We start from the raw sequence: 21,816 nt of genomic DNA on the forward strand, positions 1-21,816 counted from the left end.
GGTCTCGGGCTGCTGGGGTTGCCTTACCCGAGTTCCACAGCCTGGGTACCTTAGACATTTATTTTCTCACAGTCTTGGAGACCGGAAGTTCAAGATCAAGGTGCTGGCAGGGTGGGTTTCTTCTAAGACCTCTCTCCATGGCTTGCAGGTGGCCACCTTCTTTCTGCATCCTCACGTGGTCATCCCTCTGCATTGTCTGTGTCCTAATCTCCTCTTCTTATAGGGACAGCAGTGCTGGATGAGGGCCCTGACCTAACAGCCTCATTTTAACTTAATCACCTCTTGGAAGATCTCATTTCCAAGGATGGTCACATTCCGAGATACTGGGGATGGGGACCCCCACGTGAATCTTTAGGGGACGTAACTCAGCCCGTAGGAGGAGGCGGCAGCAGCCGCTCAGGGGAGAGATGATGAAGGATGACTCTAGGCAGTGGCGGTAGGGGTGGGATGGGGGGAGAGAGAAATTGGCACGGAGAGTTGTTGGGGGCTGTGAATGGATAGGATGACGGGGGACCAAAGGTGACTCCCCAGTTCCTAGGACAGACGATGGTGTCATCAGTTGAGGCGTTTGCAGGAAAGAGAGAGAAGGAGATGATGCGGTCCCTTTGTAGGACGTCACGATTGAAGATGGAGATTTGTAAGAAAAACTTCAGCCAGAGAGAAGGGTCTGAGTATCACCAGTGTGTGGAGGGCAGCTGAATCCAAGAGTCTGGAGGAGATCCCTGCCCCCTCCCAGAAGACGTAGAAAGAGAATGGAAGACAAGGCACCAGACCTTGAGGAAGAGCAACTGCTAAGGAGTGGGCAGAATCGTTTGCAATAAGCCACAAAAACAAACAGAAACACTAGCCATCTTCTCTCTGTTTAACCTGAAGCAGAGTCCTACTAAATCATAAAGAAATGACAAGAAGAAAGATTACTAATAAAGAAGATAAAATGATGTGAACCACGAGTTACATAAAAGAGAAAATGAAACAAGAATCAAGAATCAAGAAAGGAGTTATTGATGGATCCTTGGTTTGTTAATTAGGGGTCTGCCTTTCTGTATCTCCTCATTTGCTACATTATGTTGATGAATTAATAGATTTCTCAACAAAAGGACATTTAAATCAAAGTATGACACCTGCTTAAATTCTCAAAAAGCCATTAATTACACATTCTTAAGAAAATGAGCTATGACACAACTCTTCTAACTGTATAATTCCTATCTGTGATTCTTAATCAGACGACTTTCAGCTGCAAGATGGATCTTTTCTATTCATCTCCTCTGGTTCTGACCAATTAAACGTTTTCTTTCATAATCATAACATTTCATATGCCAAATCTTCAAAAGAAAGGGAGCTTGTTAGCAACATACCATTTCCCATTGCTAATTTATGCTGAATTCGAACTCTTAAAAGTATCATATATACATATAGGACATTATTAACACATTCGGGCTGAGTAGAAAAACAACAGTGATTATTAATTTGTGGCTTGATTTTCTGCAAATGTTTTTCAGGACAGTTCTTTTTTTAAAAAAAATGTTACCGATTAGTAAATTAATTGATTCCTGCAAATTGAGATCAATTTTACACATAGCTTTTATAGATTGAGCAAATGCATGTACAAATTATAAGGGCGAGTGTATTCAGAAGGAATCATTATTTTCTAAAGCAGTTAAAACGCCGATACAGACAGTCTTTTGGTGTGTTACAGCTCGACTCGTGTGTGACGTTCGCTGACAGCACATATCTTGGAGTCATTTATTTCACCACCCTACGGCAGCCACTGTAGATTTCTTTTCCAGAAATGATCCATTCCCAAACATCAAAGTGTAAATTTCCTGCACTGTCGGTTTCTGAGCCCAATCCAGGAGCAGAGCTGGGGAGCAGCGGGCTGGTTCCCGGTTAACTGCTCAGCCAAACATTCAAGAATCCCAACCGAGCCAGGCCTACCCCTCAGGCCTGCTCACCAAGCAGGGGAAAGCCAAGAGTTTATGGCAGAGACCGGGGACAAATCTGGCCACACAGTTATATACTGTCTATGGCTGCACAACTCAGCTATCTGATGTGTTTACATATTGCCTATGGAGAGTTGAGTGTTTGCAACAAAGACTGCCTAGGCAAAGCTTAAAATATTTACCATGTAGCCCTTTACAGAAAAAAAATTGCTGACTCCTGACAGAGACTATTTGCACTTCTCAACTCCACCACTTCAAATGCTACAACCATGAAAACTGTTCCTGGAGAAAGAGGATATATAACACATTCTAAGATGCCAATCACTTCATTGTCTACTGCCCTCCACGCAGATCTGCACCACCAAGAGGCAGCTTTCCTTTGATTCTTACACAATCACCTTTAGTGAGATCCTTTAATTCCCTGTCCTCAGAAGTCTGAAAACAAACCACCAGCTGGTCTAATGTAACATGTTACGGCTTTTTAGCAGATGTGAGCCACTGATTTCTTTGTCCAATGAGTCATTAAGATTTGGGAGCCGGCAAAACCAGGGGCTGGAGTTAGTGCCCTCAATTCAGTCCTTCATCTGGGATGGGGCAGAGTCTTCAAACATCAAGGCCATTGTCAGTCACCTGAGAGCACGGCTCACAGAGTGGGGCCAGACATTTCTCAAGTGCCCGGCCGTGGGCACCTAGCTGGGCATGAAGCTTGCTTCTGTATACTGTGGACGCTGCTTGCTCATCGGGTATTGACGGGAGCCCTCGGAGCTCGCTGCCTCCACCCACCTCACATCTCCAGGCCCTACCATCTCACACGCTCTTAGAACAAGGACAAGATGCCTAGTTTCTGGCACACACGTTTTGCAAAATTAAAATCCGTCTAAGGCTAAATCTACTCTTCGAATACCAGTGCTCTCACTAATGAGAAGCTTTTCATGCATAGATGTGGGACCGTACCTGTGTTCAGCCTACAGGAAATACGAATTGGAGAGTACAGAAAAGCCTTTCTCTCCATTCGATTTATGTTCATCCTCTGAAGGCCAAGGGCTAAACCAGCCACAGGTGCAGACGCTTCACACAGCTGTTCCGGAAGCCCTGTAGACAGGGCCATAACCATGTCTACCCTTTTCTCTCTCTCTCTCTCTTACCTGATCTCCTTGTAGCGTGTGCTGGTCAAGGGGTGTCTTCGTGGCAATGTTGCTGTAGTAGGCGTATGACAGTTCCCAGTCCAGGGGGTAGTTGTCAATACCCTGATAGTGTTTGTACCCGAGATTCATTGAAGACAGCCTCTCACTGCCCTGGCCTCCAACCAAACTATACAACATGCCCTGTTAGGAAGAAATTGACATAGTGTTCACAAGATTGCAGATAGGATCCTACAACCCTAACACTGAAAGGTCATCTGGCCCAGCTCCTATATATAATCCTAGCCATTCCAGAAATATGTTAAATTGCCTTTTTTTAACAAACAATATCTTTTAAATGAGTAATACTTGATAGCACAACAAAATGACTATAATCAACAATAAGTTAGGGTATACTTTAAAATAACTAAGAGAGTAGAATTAGAATGTTCCTAACACAAAGAAATGATAAATGCCTGAGGTGATGGATACCCCCTAATTACCTTGATTTGATTAATTCACATTGTATGCCTGTATCAAAACATCATACGTAACCTATGACAATATACAATTATTAGTACCCATAATAATTAAAAATGAAAATTTTTTTTAAAAAAAACAACAAATCTTCAGGAAAAAAGCCAACCCAGATTTCTAATGGTTTCCAAATTCCCAGCTATCTGTCCTTCGTGATGTCTAATAGTGTAAAATGTCCGACTTTTGGCTTGTCTTGGTAAAAATGGGACTCTTTCCTGACCTGTTTTGCAGCATCCTTTTATCAGCCAACTGTTCTAAGGATCCCAGTTCTGCTTCAGCCACATCTTCTGTGGACACAGGATTTGAAGAGTGGGTCCATGTCCCAATCTCACGCTCTCAGAATGTTAATGCCAGAAGGGTCTTTAGAGATTGACTGGGCCAACATCTTCATTTCATATTTGAGAAAATAGGGGCCCAGAAAGGTGAAGTCATTTGCCCATGGGTCCACCAGCCCCTTTGTGGCAGAGACAAGGCTAGAATTTTCTCACTATTCCACCTTCAAGGGGACTGCTTCAGGGACTCAGTAAAACATGCCATCATTCAAGAGCATCTAACAGACCAGAGACATCACAAACAAACCTCTAAAAAGGAACATGGAGCCACTGGGGTGCAGCTAAACAATCTGAGTCTCCCCAAACCAAAGATAAACAACCCCGGTTTATCCTTGCAAATCTGAGACGTACAACCAATCATGGAACATTCAGTAGTACTTATTGTGATGGCTAATTTTACGTGCCAACTTGACTTGCCATCAGGCACCCAGATAAAATATTATTTCTGGGTGTGTCCACGGGTGTTTCCAATGAGACTGGCATTGGAACTGGCAAAGTGAGCATAGGAGAATGCCTTCTCCAATGCCCGTGGGCTTCATCCAATCCTCTGGGGGCCTAAGTGGGACAAAAAGGCAGAGGGAGGAGGAATTGCTCTCTGGTTGCTTCCTGCTGCCGACTTGAGCTGGGACATCCATCTTTTCCTGCCCTGGGACTGGGAGTCACGACACTGGCTCCCCTGATACTGAAGCCTTCAGACTGGGGCTAGAACTACACCACTGGCTTTCCCGGCCCTCCCTTGCACACACTGCAGACCGTGGGACTTCTCAGCCTCCAGAACTGCACGAGCCAATTCTTCACAATAAATCTCTGCCTATATATATAATCCCATTGGTTCTGTTTCTCTGGAGAAACCTGACTAATACACTTATGAAAATGTGATTCTAAATGTTAGGCACGTTGCATAATAAATTTGGATTCAAAACCAAAAACGAAACCGTCTGGTATGGCATTTGTTTTGATGGTAGACTCCTGGATGTAACAATACTTCGCTTAGAAGTCCAGATGACTTCATTTAGCTAAAAAGGAATATGGGATAATGGCTTCGCAGCCAGAGCAGTCACAAGAATTAGGTAACAGGCACCTGTTCTAGAAGGATTGGGGTGCTGGCAAGCCCTACCCCAACCGTTTCTAGGTGGTATGCCAGTTAGACCCCCAAGGCCATGTCCGGAAATGAAGTACTCTTTTCTCCTCCCTGGAAGCTGGGGAATCCTATATTCAACACAGCCCGAGGACGTCGCTTGAGTGTGAAGATTTTAGGACTCCGAGGAGCTGCAACATGTCCAGTTCCACCCAGGGGCATGGGAGCATTTGCTCTGCAAATATAACACAGGTGATGGATGCTCCAGGAGCCCGTGATATACTCTACCTGCAGCTGATCCTGAGGAACACTTAATCCAGTTTCATAAAAGACTGCGAGGTAGTAGGATGCTTTATGGTATCCACAGCAGCTGGAATCCATCAGAAAGGGGACGATGGAGCTAATTTGGTGAAGCCCATCGACGCTAGAGAGTCTCTTTATAGCCTTTTCAAATATCCTCCCACCGATTTCTGATACAGATTCATTTTGGTTCCTTGCCGCTGTAAATAATCCAATTGAGAACACACAATCAATTACCATGGGACTGACGTGGCTTTAGAAAAAGGAAAAGTCAATTGAATCACCTGAGTTATTGATATGGTTGGCCCTGCAGTGCCTTGAAATATACCACCATCCAGGGAGGTAAATTAAACCTTTTGAGGATGCCAGGGTGTCATTCTGTAAATAGCTTTTTCTTTGGCACTAAATGACAGCCTGTATCTTGGGAAAAAGGATGTGCTGTATGTAGCTGAGGGAGTGCCTCAAGAGAGTAATTTACTCAGTGTAACCACCAAATCAGGACCATGGAAACTTCCAGAGAGACTTTTTTTTTCCCTCTAAGACTCTCTAAAGAAAAATGTTTTATCTCAGAAATAGTTCCTAGGTGCTGCTCTAAAAAGTTGGGCGAAAGAACTTTATTTTTAGATGCTTTCTTAACATCTTTTGCCTCCAGTTTTTTCACATGGGTATCTAAATATAAGAAAAAGAATAAGTCAACTTTTATTGAGAGCTTATAATATGCCAAATACTGGGTTATGTGTCTCACATAAATCATGTCATTTAATTTGTACAGTTTTATAACATAGGTACTATTAAAATCATCCCCATTTTTCACACAAGGAGATTGAGGCCTGGAGGAGATTGAGGCCTGGTCTAAAGTTACAGAGGCTGGCAAGAGGCTGGGCCCAGCTTCCAGGTCACTAAAGCCAGAGTCCAGTGACCCTACTGCACTTAACCCTTGATGAACAGGTGATCAGGTAGTCAGTTGTCTTAACAAGGACCTTACAACCATGGATAAAGACTTGTTTACACAACTGCTTTAAGCTATACAGTGCTTCCTTTTACTTAATCCTCCCATATATCTATAAGCTCATCAACATTTACACCCAAACGAGCAAGTTTTATGGCCCTAAATGTAACTGTTAGAGACTTTTAAAGCCTGTCTTTACTATTCATCTCTCTTGTTTATTAATTCAGCAATCGAATGTTTACTTTCTATTACATGCAAGGCACAGTCTAGATGCTGTGCTACAAAAGACCATGTAGGATTGCAAAGATACTATTTATATTTAACTTAAGACTTAAGCTAAATGTAAATAATGTCAATTTAAATGTTAAGTTAAATGTCAACTTAAGACTCAAACTTCACCTGCCTAGAAACTGTTATGTGCAACGTTTTTCTTTGATTCTGTTCATTCTGTACAAAATAAAAATGTTATTAAAAAAAAAAAAAACTCAGGAAGCAGTAACAGACTCACTTTTATCAGCACTTCATCAGGAAGGAACAGAGACAAGTTTCCAAAGTAGAAAGGCTGGGGATGGATTTATTTAAGGGCAAATGGAGATGCAGACAAGAAGGATCCACAGCTGAAACTGTGAAAGCTGACACGTTTGTGAGCTGGGACTGGTCCTGTGGGCACATGGGCTGGATGTCCCTGCGAGGGGGACACTGTGCCTGCCCTTACAGACCCCTGAGCCGTGGGAAGGGGGCCTGTCCCCCACCTCTGCCGGCCTCCAAGGAACCCTCCATCTACTGGCTCCTGGAACTCCTCACCCGCTAGCTGAGTCTGCTTTTGTTCCTTTGATCCCAAGTACCTGGCACAGTAGGTGCTAAAAAAAAAAAAATCGCCTTACTGAACAAATAGAGTTTGCTCTTTTTCTTGTATTTTTTTATTTACTCCCTAAAGCAACAGCGGCTTTAAAAAAACAAATCAAACAATGCAGATTTGTATAAAATAAAAAGAGAAGTCTCCTCTCCCACAATCTTTCTTTAATAGTGAAGCTAGAAACTGTTAAAAGATTGGTGTGTAAGCTTTGAGACTTTTCCTTTGTATATTCGATTATTCATATGCACATCTATTGATGTATATGCATACATGTCTTCTTCGCAAATAATATGCAATTATAGATTCTGACTCTCAACTTTCTTTTTTAAATGTACTACATGTTATGACTATCTCTCTGTGGCTGTCAGAAGTGCATTCCTTCTCATGCTTCCATAGTCTCGCATTCTATAGCTGTGCCATTTTCCCAACCAGTTCTCTTATTTTTAGACTCTTGGGTTGTTTCCAGTGGTTTTGCTATAACCAACAACACGGCAATGAACATTCTTGAATGTTTCCCCCGTTCATCTGTTGGGATGATATTTGAATGATAACACTAGGAGCCTGGGGATCTCGTTTTGGATTTTCTCTTTGCACAGCTGAGAGAAGAATTCCATCCCACCTAACCATTAGCCATGATCAGAACCTTCTCCACTGGATTCAGTATGCACTGCAGCACTCAGAGTTGCAAAACAAATTCTGCCGCTACTTATTCATATATTTACTTTTAAATATGTGCTCATCTCAGATGCCCCTCTGTGCACATTCGCAGCAAAGCAACATTAACATTTGTTAACCATTCATCCCCGCCTCACCTGCTCTGCCAAATGCCTGACGGTGATGAGTTTTGCCCGAGTACCCACGGACCCCAGCTTTGTGGGCTCAGAGGAGGGAAGAGACTCCAAACCAAATGAAGCTTCAAATGAAACACTTGCCCTGCCGACCCCCGGCACAGAACCCCAGAAATCATTAGCAGGAGCGCTCGGGTAGCTGGAGAATAAGGAGCAAAAGGAGAATCCTTCACAAAGCTCAAATCCTCAGCACAAAAAACTTTGCAGATTGAAATATAGGCAGGTCGAAAGGGCTTCATTATTTCTTTTGTACATTAAAATTCTAAACTCCCCCCCAAGATATTACCAATCAGTATTTTCTCTGCAAAAAAAAAAAAAAAAAAATCTAAACCATTTTCGGTACCATTGAATACAGCAAAAAAATAATAATTCTAAGGTAAAACTGCTTGTTTCACATATTTGTTAAACTTTGAATTCCAACTGTCTCCCAAAATCAGAGGCATGATGTCTTGGGTGATATTGTGAAACTGGCGATTTTAAAGTCAGTTTAATGAAACTGTTAATTTCACCCATCTGGCTTAGCATATGCATTTTTTTCTAGTCGATCTGTAACTAAAAACATGCCTTGTTTATGGAGATTAATGGTGTAATGAGAAAACAAACAAACAAAATAGAAAAAGGAACCATTTTCCAAATTCTTTCTTTCTGTACTGGAAGCTAAGGAACAAAAGCCACGGCCACCATTAATTAACCCTTGCTATTAATATTTTCCAAGTAACACAGCAGCATTTATTTTGCTCTTTTTTTCTTCTGCACAATAATATCATAAAGTCGTCATTTGTGTGTTCCTTGTTAGAAGAGGCAAAAAGCAAAAAATGAGAAGGTAGCCACTGTCCAAAGGCCCAGGAGCTGGAACCAGCGTCTGTTTGAGAATTCAGATGGAGAAAAGCACCCTCATGCCTTGTGAGGGACGGAGACATCAATAGGAAAGTCATTTTTAGTTTCGAGGCTCCAAAAGGTGTAATGCATCCAAAGTAGAAGTTTGAAAGGGGAAAAAAGTATAGGAAAAAAATGTCATTTAACCGTTAAAAGGAATGTTCTTCACCAAGTTTACTGATTTTAAAAAGAACAGTGCATTCCTCATTTGCATTCTGACCTGGTGAGCCTCAATGGGCTCTAGAGACTTAAGGACCTGGCTTATTTCTCTCTCAGAAGTAAACTATTTGCATCTTTCTGTACTGTATACATTTTCTGATTTTATGCATGTCATTTTCCTCCCTCCTTGTCTCCCTTCCTTCCTCTATCTCTCTCTCTCTCTCCTTGCAGGACTCTTAATTCTCTGGGCAAGAAAATCATAGCCCATTCTTTGTTTTCTTCTTCATGCCTATGTACTTTTTAAATACTTTAATGTATGTTTTTTAAAAAAAAAAAATAATAATAAAGAAAATGGTTCTTGAACAAACCATAGTGAATACAGCTCTTAAAAGGAAAGATACTCTGCTGTTATTATGTAACATAATTGTGTTTCTACCATTTCCGTGCCCTGTATTTTAGGGTCTCCAAACAAACAATGCAATTGTTGGCAAAATCAGGTTAAAAACAAATACAGTTTCATTACAGCAGCCAGCACCCCCTTGGCATATTTTGTGGGGATCCCATACCCCCTATACTCAGCACTCCAAAGCCTGGGGGACAAGAGGCAGGCAGTGGCCCTGAAGGACCAAGGCAGATGGTGTCAGCCCTGGGAGGCGAGCCCAACCTCGGCCCTGGCCCCATTCCAGAGAACCATGTGTTGGCAGAGCTTGGACTTCCTCTGGCCACGGGCACCAACTCCCGTGGGCTCCGCGGTGCCCACGCAGAATGAAAGGCCGGGGAAGAGCGAACAGCTCCGGCCTTGGGGCAAATGTCCCTAGAGGTGTCCTGGCCAGCTCACCTGTCTCGTTCACCCCTCCCTCTCTGCCTTCTTTGCGTCCTTCCTCACTGCTCCCTGCCATGACCAAGTCTCGGGCCTCAAGACCGGCCTGCCGTCGCCCGTCCTGCAGCCTCGCCCCAGCCCCGTCCCCCCATCCTCTGGACGCCCGAGCCCCATTCAAAGGGGTTTTCAATTCAAACGGTTCAATTTTGACAAGCAAGGTGTGACAGGAAAGTAAAAGAAGGCACTAGCCAGCACAACTCTTAAATAATGAAAAAATCTGCATACTAAAACACCACGGTAGCAGCATTAGAAAAAGCCCAAATGCTAATAGGGCAATTTCTATGCTCTGGCAGGAGCCATTTTCCTAGAGAATTGGAGGCTCCCCAGGAAAAAACATAGAGGTTGACCAATTATAATGCCACCCCCAAAATCCTGAACATGGGGTCTTGTGTTAGATGTCACCCCAGAGCCCGGCCAGTCCTGAACTCAGGGACAGAGCAGCGCAGGAGGATTCTCGTGCCAGGCGAGGTGATCAGAATGCAGAGCGGTGGCTCCGGAACGCCCGAGGCAGGAAGGGTCCACGGCCACATCTGCATGCACTGCGGCTGGGCCCGGAGCGGCCAGCCGCCTTTAATTCCAAGGCACGCCGGCTCTGGGAGGCAGGAACAGGCCCCGCTACACACCGCAGCGTGCAGCACCAGCGGGAACAGCCGTCTTTTATTCCAGGTTGGTGCAGCAGTGGTCCACACGTAACAAGCCTCTCTCCTCTGCGCCCCTGGCACGCGGCACAGACTGGTGGGGGCCGGTTCCCCATATTCACTGTGGCCGCCCCAGAGCCTAGAGTAGGGGAAGGATGCACCCCACACGCGGTCCCGAGTTGGGCGAGCATGTATGTCCCTTGGCGCTGTTTTACATCTGGGCACCCGCAAATCTCAGCAACTAGATTACAGGTAATATGAAAGCAAGACCCACGAGCGCTGCGTTCCTGGAATTCCTTTGTAAACAAATAGATCCACAGGACTCTGGTCTACCTTTGCTGACGGTGGCGAGCTGGCAACAGGGTCCCGGTAGCCCTGAGAAACAGAACTGTGTTTACAGAGACAGGACAGACACTGCTGACAGGGAACGGGCTGAGGAAAGAGTGGGAGAAGAGGGAAATATTGTAGGAAGAAGGAAAATACCCCCACAGAACTCCGACAGTCTGGATTGGAGCCGTGGCTCGGCTAGTGCAGACCTTGAACTTGTGTCTCCTGGAAGTCAAGCTCCTCATTTCTCCAGTGATTCACTGACCCAGCAAAGATGTTCTGAGTACTAACAGTGAGATCACTCATTCATTTGGATCGGATTCAGTTACTCAACAAATACCTAGCAAGGTGAGGGTCTTCAAAGAAAACCTAGATACTGTTCCTGTGTTTGAGAACTTCTAAGCCCTACTGTGGCAGCAGGAAAACCAGCCATCATAACACAGGAAGGCAGTTACCGTAAAGGGACACCTGCGCAAAGGCATGGGAGGCATGGGGGAGGGGCTGCCTGCCTGGGGAGACGGGAGAGAGGACACGGGAGGCTGTATTGGGGAGGCTGTATTCGAGTTGGGACGTGGAGGCTGTCTGCCGCTGGGTACGTACGGTATGCTCTTAATCCTAGCACTCTGGGAGACTGAGGCAGGTGGATTGCTCGAGGTCAGGAGTTCAAAACCAGACTGAGCAAGAGCAAGACACCGTCTCTACTATAAATAGAAAGAAATTAATTGGCCAACTATATATATATAGAAAAAATTAGCCGGGCATGGTGGTACATGCCTGTAGTCCCAGTTACTCGGGAGGCTGAGGCAGGAGGATCGCTTGAGCCCAGGAGTTTGAGGTTGCTGTGAGCTAGGCTGACGCCACGGCACTCACTCTAGCCTGAGCAACAAAGTGAGACTCTGTCTCAAAAAAAAAAAAAGAACGCAGGGCACAAATGTGCTGTGTGGGGTCACATGGGAGAAGGATGGATTCGGCGAGCAGCTAACACAGGCCAGCACTGTTGCACACACTGCCGAGGACTGAGAGTAGGGGCTGGGTACTTGCACTTCTTCCACTAACCCTCAGCAAGTCTGCAACTGAGTGAGTAATCGAGACACACAGAGACACAAACAGAATCACAGGGCTGGGACCAAGGCAGAGTGAGACCAGCTCTGTTCAGGGAGCCTACCCCTCACGCCCATATGGTACCTTTCTGTCCCTGAAGCTCTGTCATAGACACCACATCACTTTATAAAAGCACTGCATGCTTAATTCCGCCCAAACCAGACTTTCTCTAGCATATAAATGACTGCATAAAAATAAATTACACCTCATGCCATGAGGATGGCTACTATCAAACAACCAGGAAGTAACGAGTATCGGTGAGGATGTGGAGAAGTTGGAGCCCTTATTTGTGCGCTGTTGGTGGGAATAAAAAATGGTGCAGCCACTATGGAAAACAGTACGGAGGCTCCTCAAAAAAATGAACATAGAATTACCATATGACCCAGCAATTCTGCTTCCGAATACAGCATATATAAAAAAAATTGAGTGCAGGGTTCTGAAGAGATATTTGTACAGCCATGTTCAGAGCAGCATTCTTCACAATTGCCAAAGGCGGAAGCAATGCAAGTGTCCATTGATGGACAAATGGGCGAATAAAATGTAGTACACACATTCAATGAAATGCTATTCGGCCTTAAAAAGAAAGGAAATTCTAACACGTGCTACAACACAGGTGAACCTTGAGGACATTATGCCGAGTGAAATAAGCCAGCCACAAACAGACAAATACTGAGTAAGACACCACTTCCATGAGGTCTCTAAAGCAGTTGGACGCACGGAAACAGGGAGCAGGGCGGTGGCTTACAGGGAAGCGGTTCGATGAGCAGTTTCCCCTCTGCAGGATGAGGCAGCTCTGGAGAGCTGTTGCCCAACAACCTGAATACACTTCATACTATTGAAATGGACACTTGAAAATGGTTAAGATGGCAAATTTCATGTTATGTATATTTTACCATGAATTTTTAAAATTTTAAAAGTAAAAATATTGCTGTCCTTACAGGGTAAAAGTATAAATACTTGGCAACTCTTTTGCAGAAAAAAAACAACACAGTTGTTCTGGAAACAACTCGAAGAAGGTGATGCCGAGAGCTCACCTCACTGGACAGGACCGTGAAGGACAGACACTCTCTACACGCTTCCTACGTGGGGTTCAGGAGGCTGAGCCTCCCCTCTCTCCACCCCTGCAGTGCTCTGTCTCTCCTCTGAAGTGCGTTGCTGGCTGAGATCGGGAGCAGATGACGCATCTAAAATCACACAGTGTGGGGGGAAGAAACGCTCCCGGGTCTGGAACGTGCGTGTGTAGTAGCCTGGAAGCGAGTGTCGGCTGGATACACGAGGAGACGCTGCCAAGGAAGAGGATGACTGTCTCCTACAGAACCGGAAACCACGGGCCATAGTCTCTCATGCCATCGCACCACCTTCTTTGTTAAAAATTCTAGCAATAGTAATTCCAGAAATTAACTCCCTTTGGGGGAGCTATGGGAGCTGACGTTTTTTTCTTTACATTCCGCCCACACAACTCTCATTCCAAGCACAGCCACATTTTGTTCCGTCCCTGCGGCTCATGGGGGCCACTTCTTAGTGAATGAATGAATAAACAAACGGTTGTGAGTGACTTAAAAAACACACTCACTGAGTTAACTTCCCTATCTTTGTTCCTGCACCTATTCCGTTCGTACAGCAAGAACTCCAAGCATCAGATATCTGATACTTGAGTCTGTTCTCGTGGCTTAACTCAGGTATGAAAAATGCTATATGATGAGGACGTTCTAATAAAGTCCATTAATCACCAGGACAGGCCAGGTCAGGGCAGCGGCAGAAAATAGAATGCAAACACAGTTCCTGTGACCGGAGTTGTCCGAAGCCCGCCAGAGCCAGGCTGGAGGCAGACACCCCCGGCAGGATGAACTTGGAAGGGAGGGCGTTTGAGGGACCAGGAACGGCTATCATGTCACACCTGTCTCACTATGATTCTTTTTAGAGGAGACCAGAGTAAAAGATATGCTGAAAATCTAAACTTATTTTTTAAACGTCAATTTACAAGATCAAATCTTCTGCATTTTCCCTCAGCCTCGTTAGGAAACCGGGTGCAATGTAAGACACCAGTCTCTCTCCCAGGTTAGCCGGAAGACGCTGTTATAGCCCCAAGCGAGGGCACTCCGCCAGGCGGCCCTACCTCTGCAGAAGGCTCCCGGTCCTTCCAATGTAACCTAGAAAACCAGGCGCTGACAGCAGAACGAGGTGTGGGGGTGGCTCTGGAGACTCACCCACCCCAGGGAAAGGCAGGGGGGGAGGCAGGGGGTGCCCCAGGAAGCGGGCACTGTGGTGGCAGGGGAGGCTGGCAGGTACAGCTCCGAGGGTAGGCTCCTTGGCACTCTTCCGATTTGGCACCAGGAGCGCATGACTGGCACGCTGGGCACGAGCAGTGGATCATAACGTGGGTCCCACCACTCAGGGAGGCCCCCGAGCCTAAGAGGGGCCAGCGGAGCTCGCTCGGTGGCTCTGGAATCTGACAGTTCCGCAGCGCCAGACACCCGGGAAGCCTTGAGGTTCCAGAGCTCGTGATCTGGGTTTTTAATTAGATTCGGTCTCCAGGCCTCCATGGAGAATAAAATAATCCCAAATTCTCATGCACAAAACTTTGAGCTGTAACCATAACACGAAAACATTCTCATGGATGGTACTTACTTAAAAACAAATGTTTCGTGAAAATGATTCACTCCTGTTCCCAATCAGCAAAACTATATTTAAATAGGATCAGAAATCTCACAAAAACAGTTTTGGTGTGGATATGTGGTCTTGGCCCATTTAGCCTAAATTATCCTACGTGCATCTCCCTCTCCTGTTGGCCTGTCTTGGGGGGCAGCTTCACCCCCTCCCAGACAATCCACGAAAACCTGGGATTATCTCTGCCTGGTAATAATGGCAGTAATGTTGACACAGCAGCGGTTCTCAACTGGGGGAGATTTAGTGTCCTTGGGGACATCTGTCAATGTCTGGAGGCATTTTTGGAGAGAAGTATGGAGCAAGAAATGCAGGTGAACATCCTGCATGCACAGGACAGTCCCCAGCAACAAAGAATTCTCCAGTCCAAAGAGTCAACGGCACCGAGGCTGAGAAACCCTGCTTACATGGGGCTTGCTCCGTGCTGCTGCTGTGCTGAGTACTTTATATATATCAATTCAGTGAATCCAGCGCTAGGAGAGAGGCGCTATTATCATTCCCATTTTGCAGGTGAGAAAACTGAGGCTCAAAAAATGAGGTGACTTGCCCAAGACCAAGTGAGTGTTAAGTTAAAATTGGAACCAGGCCATTAGGTTCCAGAGGCTACACTACCACAACATGGCACAGCCCCCGAGCTCCTGGTCCTCCTTGTCCACGCCCAGGAAGTCACAGAATCCTTTAGAGCCAAGCTCTGCACCCTTCAGCTTGGTCCCTGTCACCTCAGCTGTCCCACCTCTCGGCCTCTACTCCGCCTGCAATACCCACCCCCGCCTTGATGATCTGGCAAACACCTACTGACCCTTCAGGAATCAGTCCCAGTGTCACCTCCTCCGGGAAGCCTTCCCAGAACACCTCAGCCCTCCAGGTAGAACTGACCGCTCCCTTCTTTGTGCCTCCACCATTCACTTCCACAGCCTCTGTTCAAATGCATTAGTATTTTTCTTTACTTTCAAGTCCGTCCCTCAAGGACAGGAACTTTATGCTGTTTCACTTATCTCTGAAGTTGAGCCAAGGAACTGGGTAGTCACTTAGCAAGTATCGGAAGAATGAAAGATGAAATCCCCCATATGGCTTGAATTCTTCCAGGCTTGGGGGAGTCACTGTCTGCAAAGGAAACCTATGCTGCTGGACACCACTGCTCTTGGGAAGTCCTTGCATGAGGGAGAAGCCAGTTGCTGCACTGCCTCCACAGGAGCCCTATGCCCAGGACTGCCCGGGCTGCCCCTCGGTGCTAAGACGATGTCGTCACCCACGTTAGGATCCGCTTAACCCGACAGACATTTCCCGCGCCCTCTCCTCTTCCTAACAGGCACGGTTTCAAGCTCCTGCACGGCCCTACGGTGTGTCACAATGACTAAGCGAACCCAGATCACCACGGTGTGTCATAATGACTAAGCGAACCCAGATCACCACGGGCCTAGGGAGAAGCTGGTGATACTTGGGAAGAGAGCGCAGATTCCTGACACGGTGCTTACTGTGCACTTCACATTGGGGGTCTCAAGTTCAAGTGCATAAAGGCCCAGGCAGGCCAGATCTTTGGGTTTTTCAAGAAAAGCTTGAAATTTGCATTTTCATACAAGTTTTAGACACTGGTAATTATTATTATGTTTTTAATATACAGCAAGGTGTTTTCCAAACTAACCGCATTCTGGGGCCAGCTCTGGCTGTCGGCTGTCCATTTGTGGCCTTGGCTTTAAATAAAGAATTGCATGAGCGATTCCTAAATTTAAGTTTTTGCATCTAGTGTTGGAAATGTGCACAGATATATCGAGAGTTGTGGACATACAAGGGCAGAATTTAAATTTGAAATTAAGCTAGAACACTAGGGTTAAAAATAACTTTGAGGCATAAATCACCAAAGAGGGTGAGTGAAACAGAGAAAAACAGGGAGTCTTTCTAACCAGTGCCCAAAGCTGCAGCAAAGACTCAATTACCAGTCAGCAAATCCATCTCCAGCAACGCCTGGAACAGGCTGGGATGCTTGTCTTTCAGCTCCTTCTCCCAGGGGAAGGCTCTGCACGTCGAGGGGCGCCCGTACCTGCGCTTGAGGTCCAGGTAGGAGTTGCGGAGGTGGCCTGCACAGGAGGGGAAGCACAGACACCACACCCTTTAGGAGAGCGAAAGACCCACCTCTCTGAGACCTTCCTACAAGAAGCTAGAAATTAGAGGCCAGACTTAACCTTAGTGGATGCTGGTTTGGGCCCTTTAGGGATGTGAAATTGGCTATGCTGCCTTTACCTCCAGGTCACAAATTCAAAGCCAAGTCCAAGGGAATTGTGCCAAAGTTGCTGATGGCCGTGAATAATTCTACAGAGTGAGCAGCTGGCCTCGGCCTGGTCCCCAGGAGGCCAATATCTAGGCCAGTTGGTTGGCATGCGCGTGGAGGAGCAAAGCAAGTAGCCCAGGGAGGCAAGGCAGTCGAAGATGTTAAGCAAAGTCCTCCTTAGGCCACCAAACAGATCAGCATGCAAGGCTGGCCTTCCAACTCAGGGCATCTCTCCCGATAGTGCATCAGCTACTTTACCAAAATCAGTTTCTTTCCTGTTTGGGATAATACTGTTCCTACATATCTTCCCCTCCTCTGACAGCATCATCATTTCTGGATGATTCAGCCGTGAGAGCAGCAGCTGGGGACCAGCACAGCCTATTCTTAAATCAAATCTCAGGAACGCTGCCTTCCACACTCACCTATCACCATCTGCAATCGCTACCTGGGACCATTTTATGGAACCCTATTGGACCCGGGCACGTTCGAGACGCATCTATCCCTCCAGGGCCTGGGAACGGGAAGTTCCGCTCTGGAGACAGAGAGACATATGGGCAGGACTGAAATACTCAATTCGCTTCTGCTGATGGCAAAGGCCCCACAGGAATTTCTCTTCCAGAAGGAACATATGTGAATAACTTTAGTGCCCTATATCAAACAACCAAGGTCTACGGCACAGAGAAATCTATGAGTGCTAGATCCAAGCTGGAACACGGGAAGACCAGACAGGACCCAGTTTTGTAACTGACAAACACCCTGTGTGAGTAAAAGGATGTCCGTGGGCAAATATGAGCACACATGAGAGCAGTCTACTTGAAAGTCATCCCTTCTGCTGAACATGACCAATGCCTTCTAGGATGAGTCAGTTTCAAGGATTTAAAAAATAAAACCGAGCCCCAAACAACAAAGTCATTGTTCAACATTTCTGAAAGCTAATATTCAGATATTAATGATCCAAGACAAAAAGCTCACTGATGGGGAAATATTTCTAACGATTAATTTATTTTCCAATTCGTTTTTATTTTCTTAGGCTGGTCTCATGGATGGGACTAATGCCACTCGAGGTGCAAAACACCCAGTTTCATTTGTATTCTTAAACTAGATTTTAATGGGGCAAGCTGTGAGACGTGTTTTGGTTCTTCCTGTCACTGGTCTTTCTGGAATCCAGGTGGAATGTATGCTTTCACTTGCATCCGTCCTGGGGGGCTGGAGGTGACCCTTGTCCCCACCGGTATCTGAGCCTGGTCATACATGTTAGATTTTAATCCCATTAGGGAGAAGACAAACATGGGTAGTACAGATGCACAGAGCTTCGAATGGCTCCCCTGAAGCTCAGCACTTACATGCTTCTTGTCTCTCGTCCCCCTGCTGTGTCGCGGATGCGTACGCTGATATTATTTCTTGAACCTCAGCGCACCTTTCGTAATAGAGCTTGATTTGTTCAGCAAGTTGCTTCTCAAGGAGGGGATTAAAAATCTACAAGAAGGCAAGAAAGTCGAATGAACAACAATTGTCATGAAATATCCATCCGCATCTATGAGGACGTGTTCAGGTTGGCTTCACTGTCCCCCTGACATCTCCAGGTGGCTTGTTGACACACACATCCCACCCACTCTGGATTGGCAGACCAGAGTTGTCTGTACATTAAATCAAGGACGTGCCAGCTCTGGCTAATTCCCTCCAGCTTCTTTTTGTAGCCTCTTCTCCTCTGCAGAGCTTCTTAAATGGCAGGATTTCCCAGAGACTGGGCCTCCACCCTCTTCTTTTCCCACTGCGCATGTTTCTAGAAAATCACGTTCATCTCCACCTTCCCACCAAGAGACGTAGGGGTGCCTGTGCTGTGCCTGCTGCCCAGGAGCCCTCGACCCCTGTTCTTCTGCTGGGCAGGCTGGTGGGTGCTCCAGCCCCAAGAGCTGGGTGCAAGGCCACTGCTTCAGGCGACCTTCCCAGGAGCTCACCCCACCTCGCCTGGGGGCAGACGCACCTCTCCCCACTCGGTGCTCCCAAACAAGGCGTCTCATGTTCTCTCACGGCTCACCTGTCTAACATCCAGAAAGGGAGCTCCCCGGGAACAGGGGACTTATCTTAACTCGGTGTGATTGCAAATACAGATTGGGACCCACTAGAGGGCCATGCAATTATTTCAGCATGTGGTGACTAGCAGAGTGTTGGTGGCGTTGTTTGTTTTTATAAAGTAGAACACAAAATATCAGAGTGCATTGAACAAAGCAAGGGTTGTGTTCTTAGCATAATTTCTGTTTCGTTTTTGTGTGTAAATATATATATATATATATGCATATGTATGTTTTGTTAATGATGTTAAATAGACTTCATATTGTGCACTACATTCCAAAAAAATTTGTTAAAGCTGCCCTCTTAATCCATCTTGCTTGACTCAGCACTAGCCCAGAGCCTGGCTCATAGGAGGTACGCAACACATACTTGTTGAACTAATGAATACATGAATGTCATTTTTTCCCCTTTTCGCAGAGGTCTCTCACCAGAGGCTCTAAGATGTCACCCATGGGCAGTAGAGCCCCCCAGTTTTCCTAGTCATGGCTTGGCCTAGTGACCCTTGCTTTTCCCAGAATAAACCCCACAGGGTCAAGGGAATGAAAGAACGTTGCTCTCTCGGGTGTCAGTGGGGTCCGGGTCTCCTTATCACAGCCCGGGAGCAGCGGGAGCGCGTCCTCGTGGGGGAGCAGCCCTCTGCCCCCAGCCCGCTGGCGCTGGCCCGGAGAGTTGGGCAGCTCCATTCGGGGTGGGTTTTGGATGCGAGAACCGCTGTGCGGTAGATTCAGTTCTGCACACAAAGCCCTCTTCGATCCGAAAAGACGCTGCCAACCCACCCCAGCGTGAGCCTGCGCTTCTGAAGAGAGCAGCCAGTGGAACCAAGATTTTAATTTGCTGCAGCGAGCGTCTCCTCTTCTGATACTCTAAATAATAGCATACAAGAGAAGCTTTACCAAATAACTAAGATTCTCTCCTTTCATTAGCTTAATCACTGGATAGGCAACAGCCTGATAAAAATCTACTCTGTAATTAAGCTAGTAGTTATTAAAACAGAGGAAGTAAATGATTTCCATTTTATGAGTACTAAATGAACCAAACCTTAACAGAAATCTACCATTGTGTTTGCTGGGGGGAGGTGTCTCTATTAGTTATGCTCCCTGACAGAGGCGAAGCACCGTCAGGCCTGGGGTCCACACCCATCACCCATGGGTGCTGCAAACTTCCGGATCCCCTGGACTCACCTGGGCGGGGTGCAGACTGCGGAGGCGGTAGTACTTCAGGGGTCCAAAAAACCCTTCAATGCCAGCCACGTACCTGCTCCCTCCAATAATGAAGTACCCAGCTGTGTCATTGTAATGGAAATCCTCCCGGAAACTGGAGAAGAGCACAGAGGATTTAGACAGCCCTGGGCTGGAACCGGAGTATTTAAAAAGACACTCTTTCATCGACCCTCCTAGACTCAACCCGAGCTGCCCCCACCCCTTCACTCTGGGTTTTCCAGATGGGCCCCGTGTGGGGTCAGGTGGACTGGGATGGGCTGGGATCCCAGCTCTGGTCAGGTGGGTGGGCTGGGATCCCAGCTCTGGTCAGGTGGGTGGGCTGGGATCCCAGCTCTGCTATTTGCCGGCTGTGGGGCCTCGGCCCAGTCCCTTAACCTCTCCAAGACTCTTTTCTCGCTTTTCTTGTTTGTTCTTCACACATGGGATTGTCAAAAGGATTAAGTGAAATGTAAAGATGTAAGGCATCTAGCAGAGTGCCCGGCCCACAGTAAACACTCAGTCCCTGCTGTTAATATTGGTGATTTTGTTTGCAATCAATAGAAATATTTGGAATCGTTGGTTTTAATTGGAAATGTTCTGCTCTAAAAGGGAAGAAAACAACGTGTTGAATGAATAGAAGGTGGCTGTGGGGGACACTGAAAATGTAGACTATTCGATGGGGACTGCCATAAAATTCAGTTAGGAGGATGCCCCAGCAAGGTCAAAATGCGTGACCAAAGACAGGTCGGCCCAGGTGACAGGCCAGGTCCACTCCACGCTGTCCTGAAGGGCTGAAAGCATCAGGAAAGGAATGGAGGGAAAAATGGGGTGGCATGAAACAAAATGCTTGAAGGTGTTCCTTGCAGTTGTTCACATTCACCAAAAACTGGCAACCCCCCGGTGTCCGTCTGTGAGAACCGGCCCATCTATCCAATGGGTCCTGGACTTGAGCTTTTTTTATAAAGCATTTGAAAAAAGGGTTAAGAACCTGGAGAGAGCTCCAAAATATGTTAAGTGAAAAAGTAAAAGTGAAAAAGTAAAAGGTATACATGGAGTATACCTTTTATCTAAGAAACAGGAGAATGGACTTATTTTTTTGTATTTGCATAAAGAAACTCTGGAAGTCTACACAAGAGACTGATACAAGTATTTCCCCCTCGGGGTGGGGGGCGGGGTGGAGTACATGGGGGTAGAGTTGGAGGCGAGACATTTAACTGTATTTTCATGTAATTCTGACTTTTTAAACCATGTGCATTTTTTGTTGCCTATTTAAAACTGAAATAGGAATGGGTGGACAAGATGTGATCGGAGCATATGTGAACAGCAAGAGGGGGGTCAAGTGGGAAGCCAGGCAAAGAGGAAAGAGCCAGGGAGCACAGAGGGCAGATGGAAGCACAAGGAAAGGACACAAGAGGCAGGCAGGCCGCCAGGAGCCCGGGGAGCTGAGGCAGCAACGGGCCAGGGTGACGAGGCTGGGGACACTGCGAGCTACCCTCAGTTGAGTCAGGACAGCCAGGCAGCCAGGGTTATTCCAGAGCAAAAGATGGACTGTTTATTAACAGAGAACCCAACCCCAGGCAGGTGCTCTGGCTAGAGAGGAAGCACCACAGGGTGAAGCAGTGGGGTCGCTAGGAAATGAGCTCTGTACAAATGCAACCCAAATGCAAAAGAA

The 21,816-nt window shown here is 46.5% G+C and overlaps 1 protein-coding gene across 1 annotated transcript in view; it reads right to left on the reverse strand.

Annotated features, from left to right (window-relative positions):
• The window catches only part of SEL1L3 (SEL1L family member 3), a 103,053-nt gene that overhangs the window by 47,938 nt on the left and 33,299 nt on the right, over nt 1-21,816 (reverse strand). Inside the window, exons 7-11 of the mRNA XM_076001150.1 lie at nt 20,127-20,259; nt 18,216-18,348; nt 16,541-16,681; nt 5,297-5,508; nt 3,086-3,265 (exon numbers count right to left, since the gene is read on the reverse strand). Coding sequence (XP_075857265.1) covers nt 3,086-3,265; nt 5,297-5,508; nt 16,541-16,681; nt 18,216-18,348; nt 20,127-20,259 — 799 coding nt within the window. The remainder of the gene's footprint in view (nt 1-3,085; nt 3,266-5,296; nt 5,509-16,540; nt 16,682-18,215; nt 18,349-20,126; nt 20,260-21,816) is intronic.

This window comes from Microcebus murinus, chromosome 3, assembly GCF_040939455.1.
Source record: "Microcebus murinus isolate Inina chromosome 3, M.murinus_Inina_mat1.0, whole genome shotgun sequence".
In the NCBI taxonomy this organism is placed as follows: domain Eukaryota; kingdom Metazoa; phylum Chordata; class Mammalia; order Primates; family Cheirogaleidae; genus Microcebus; species Microcebus murinus.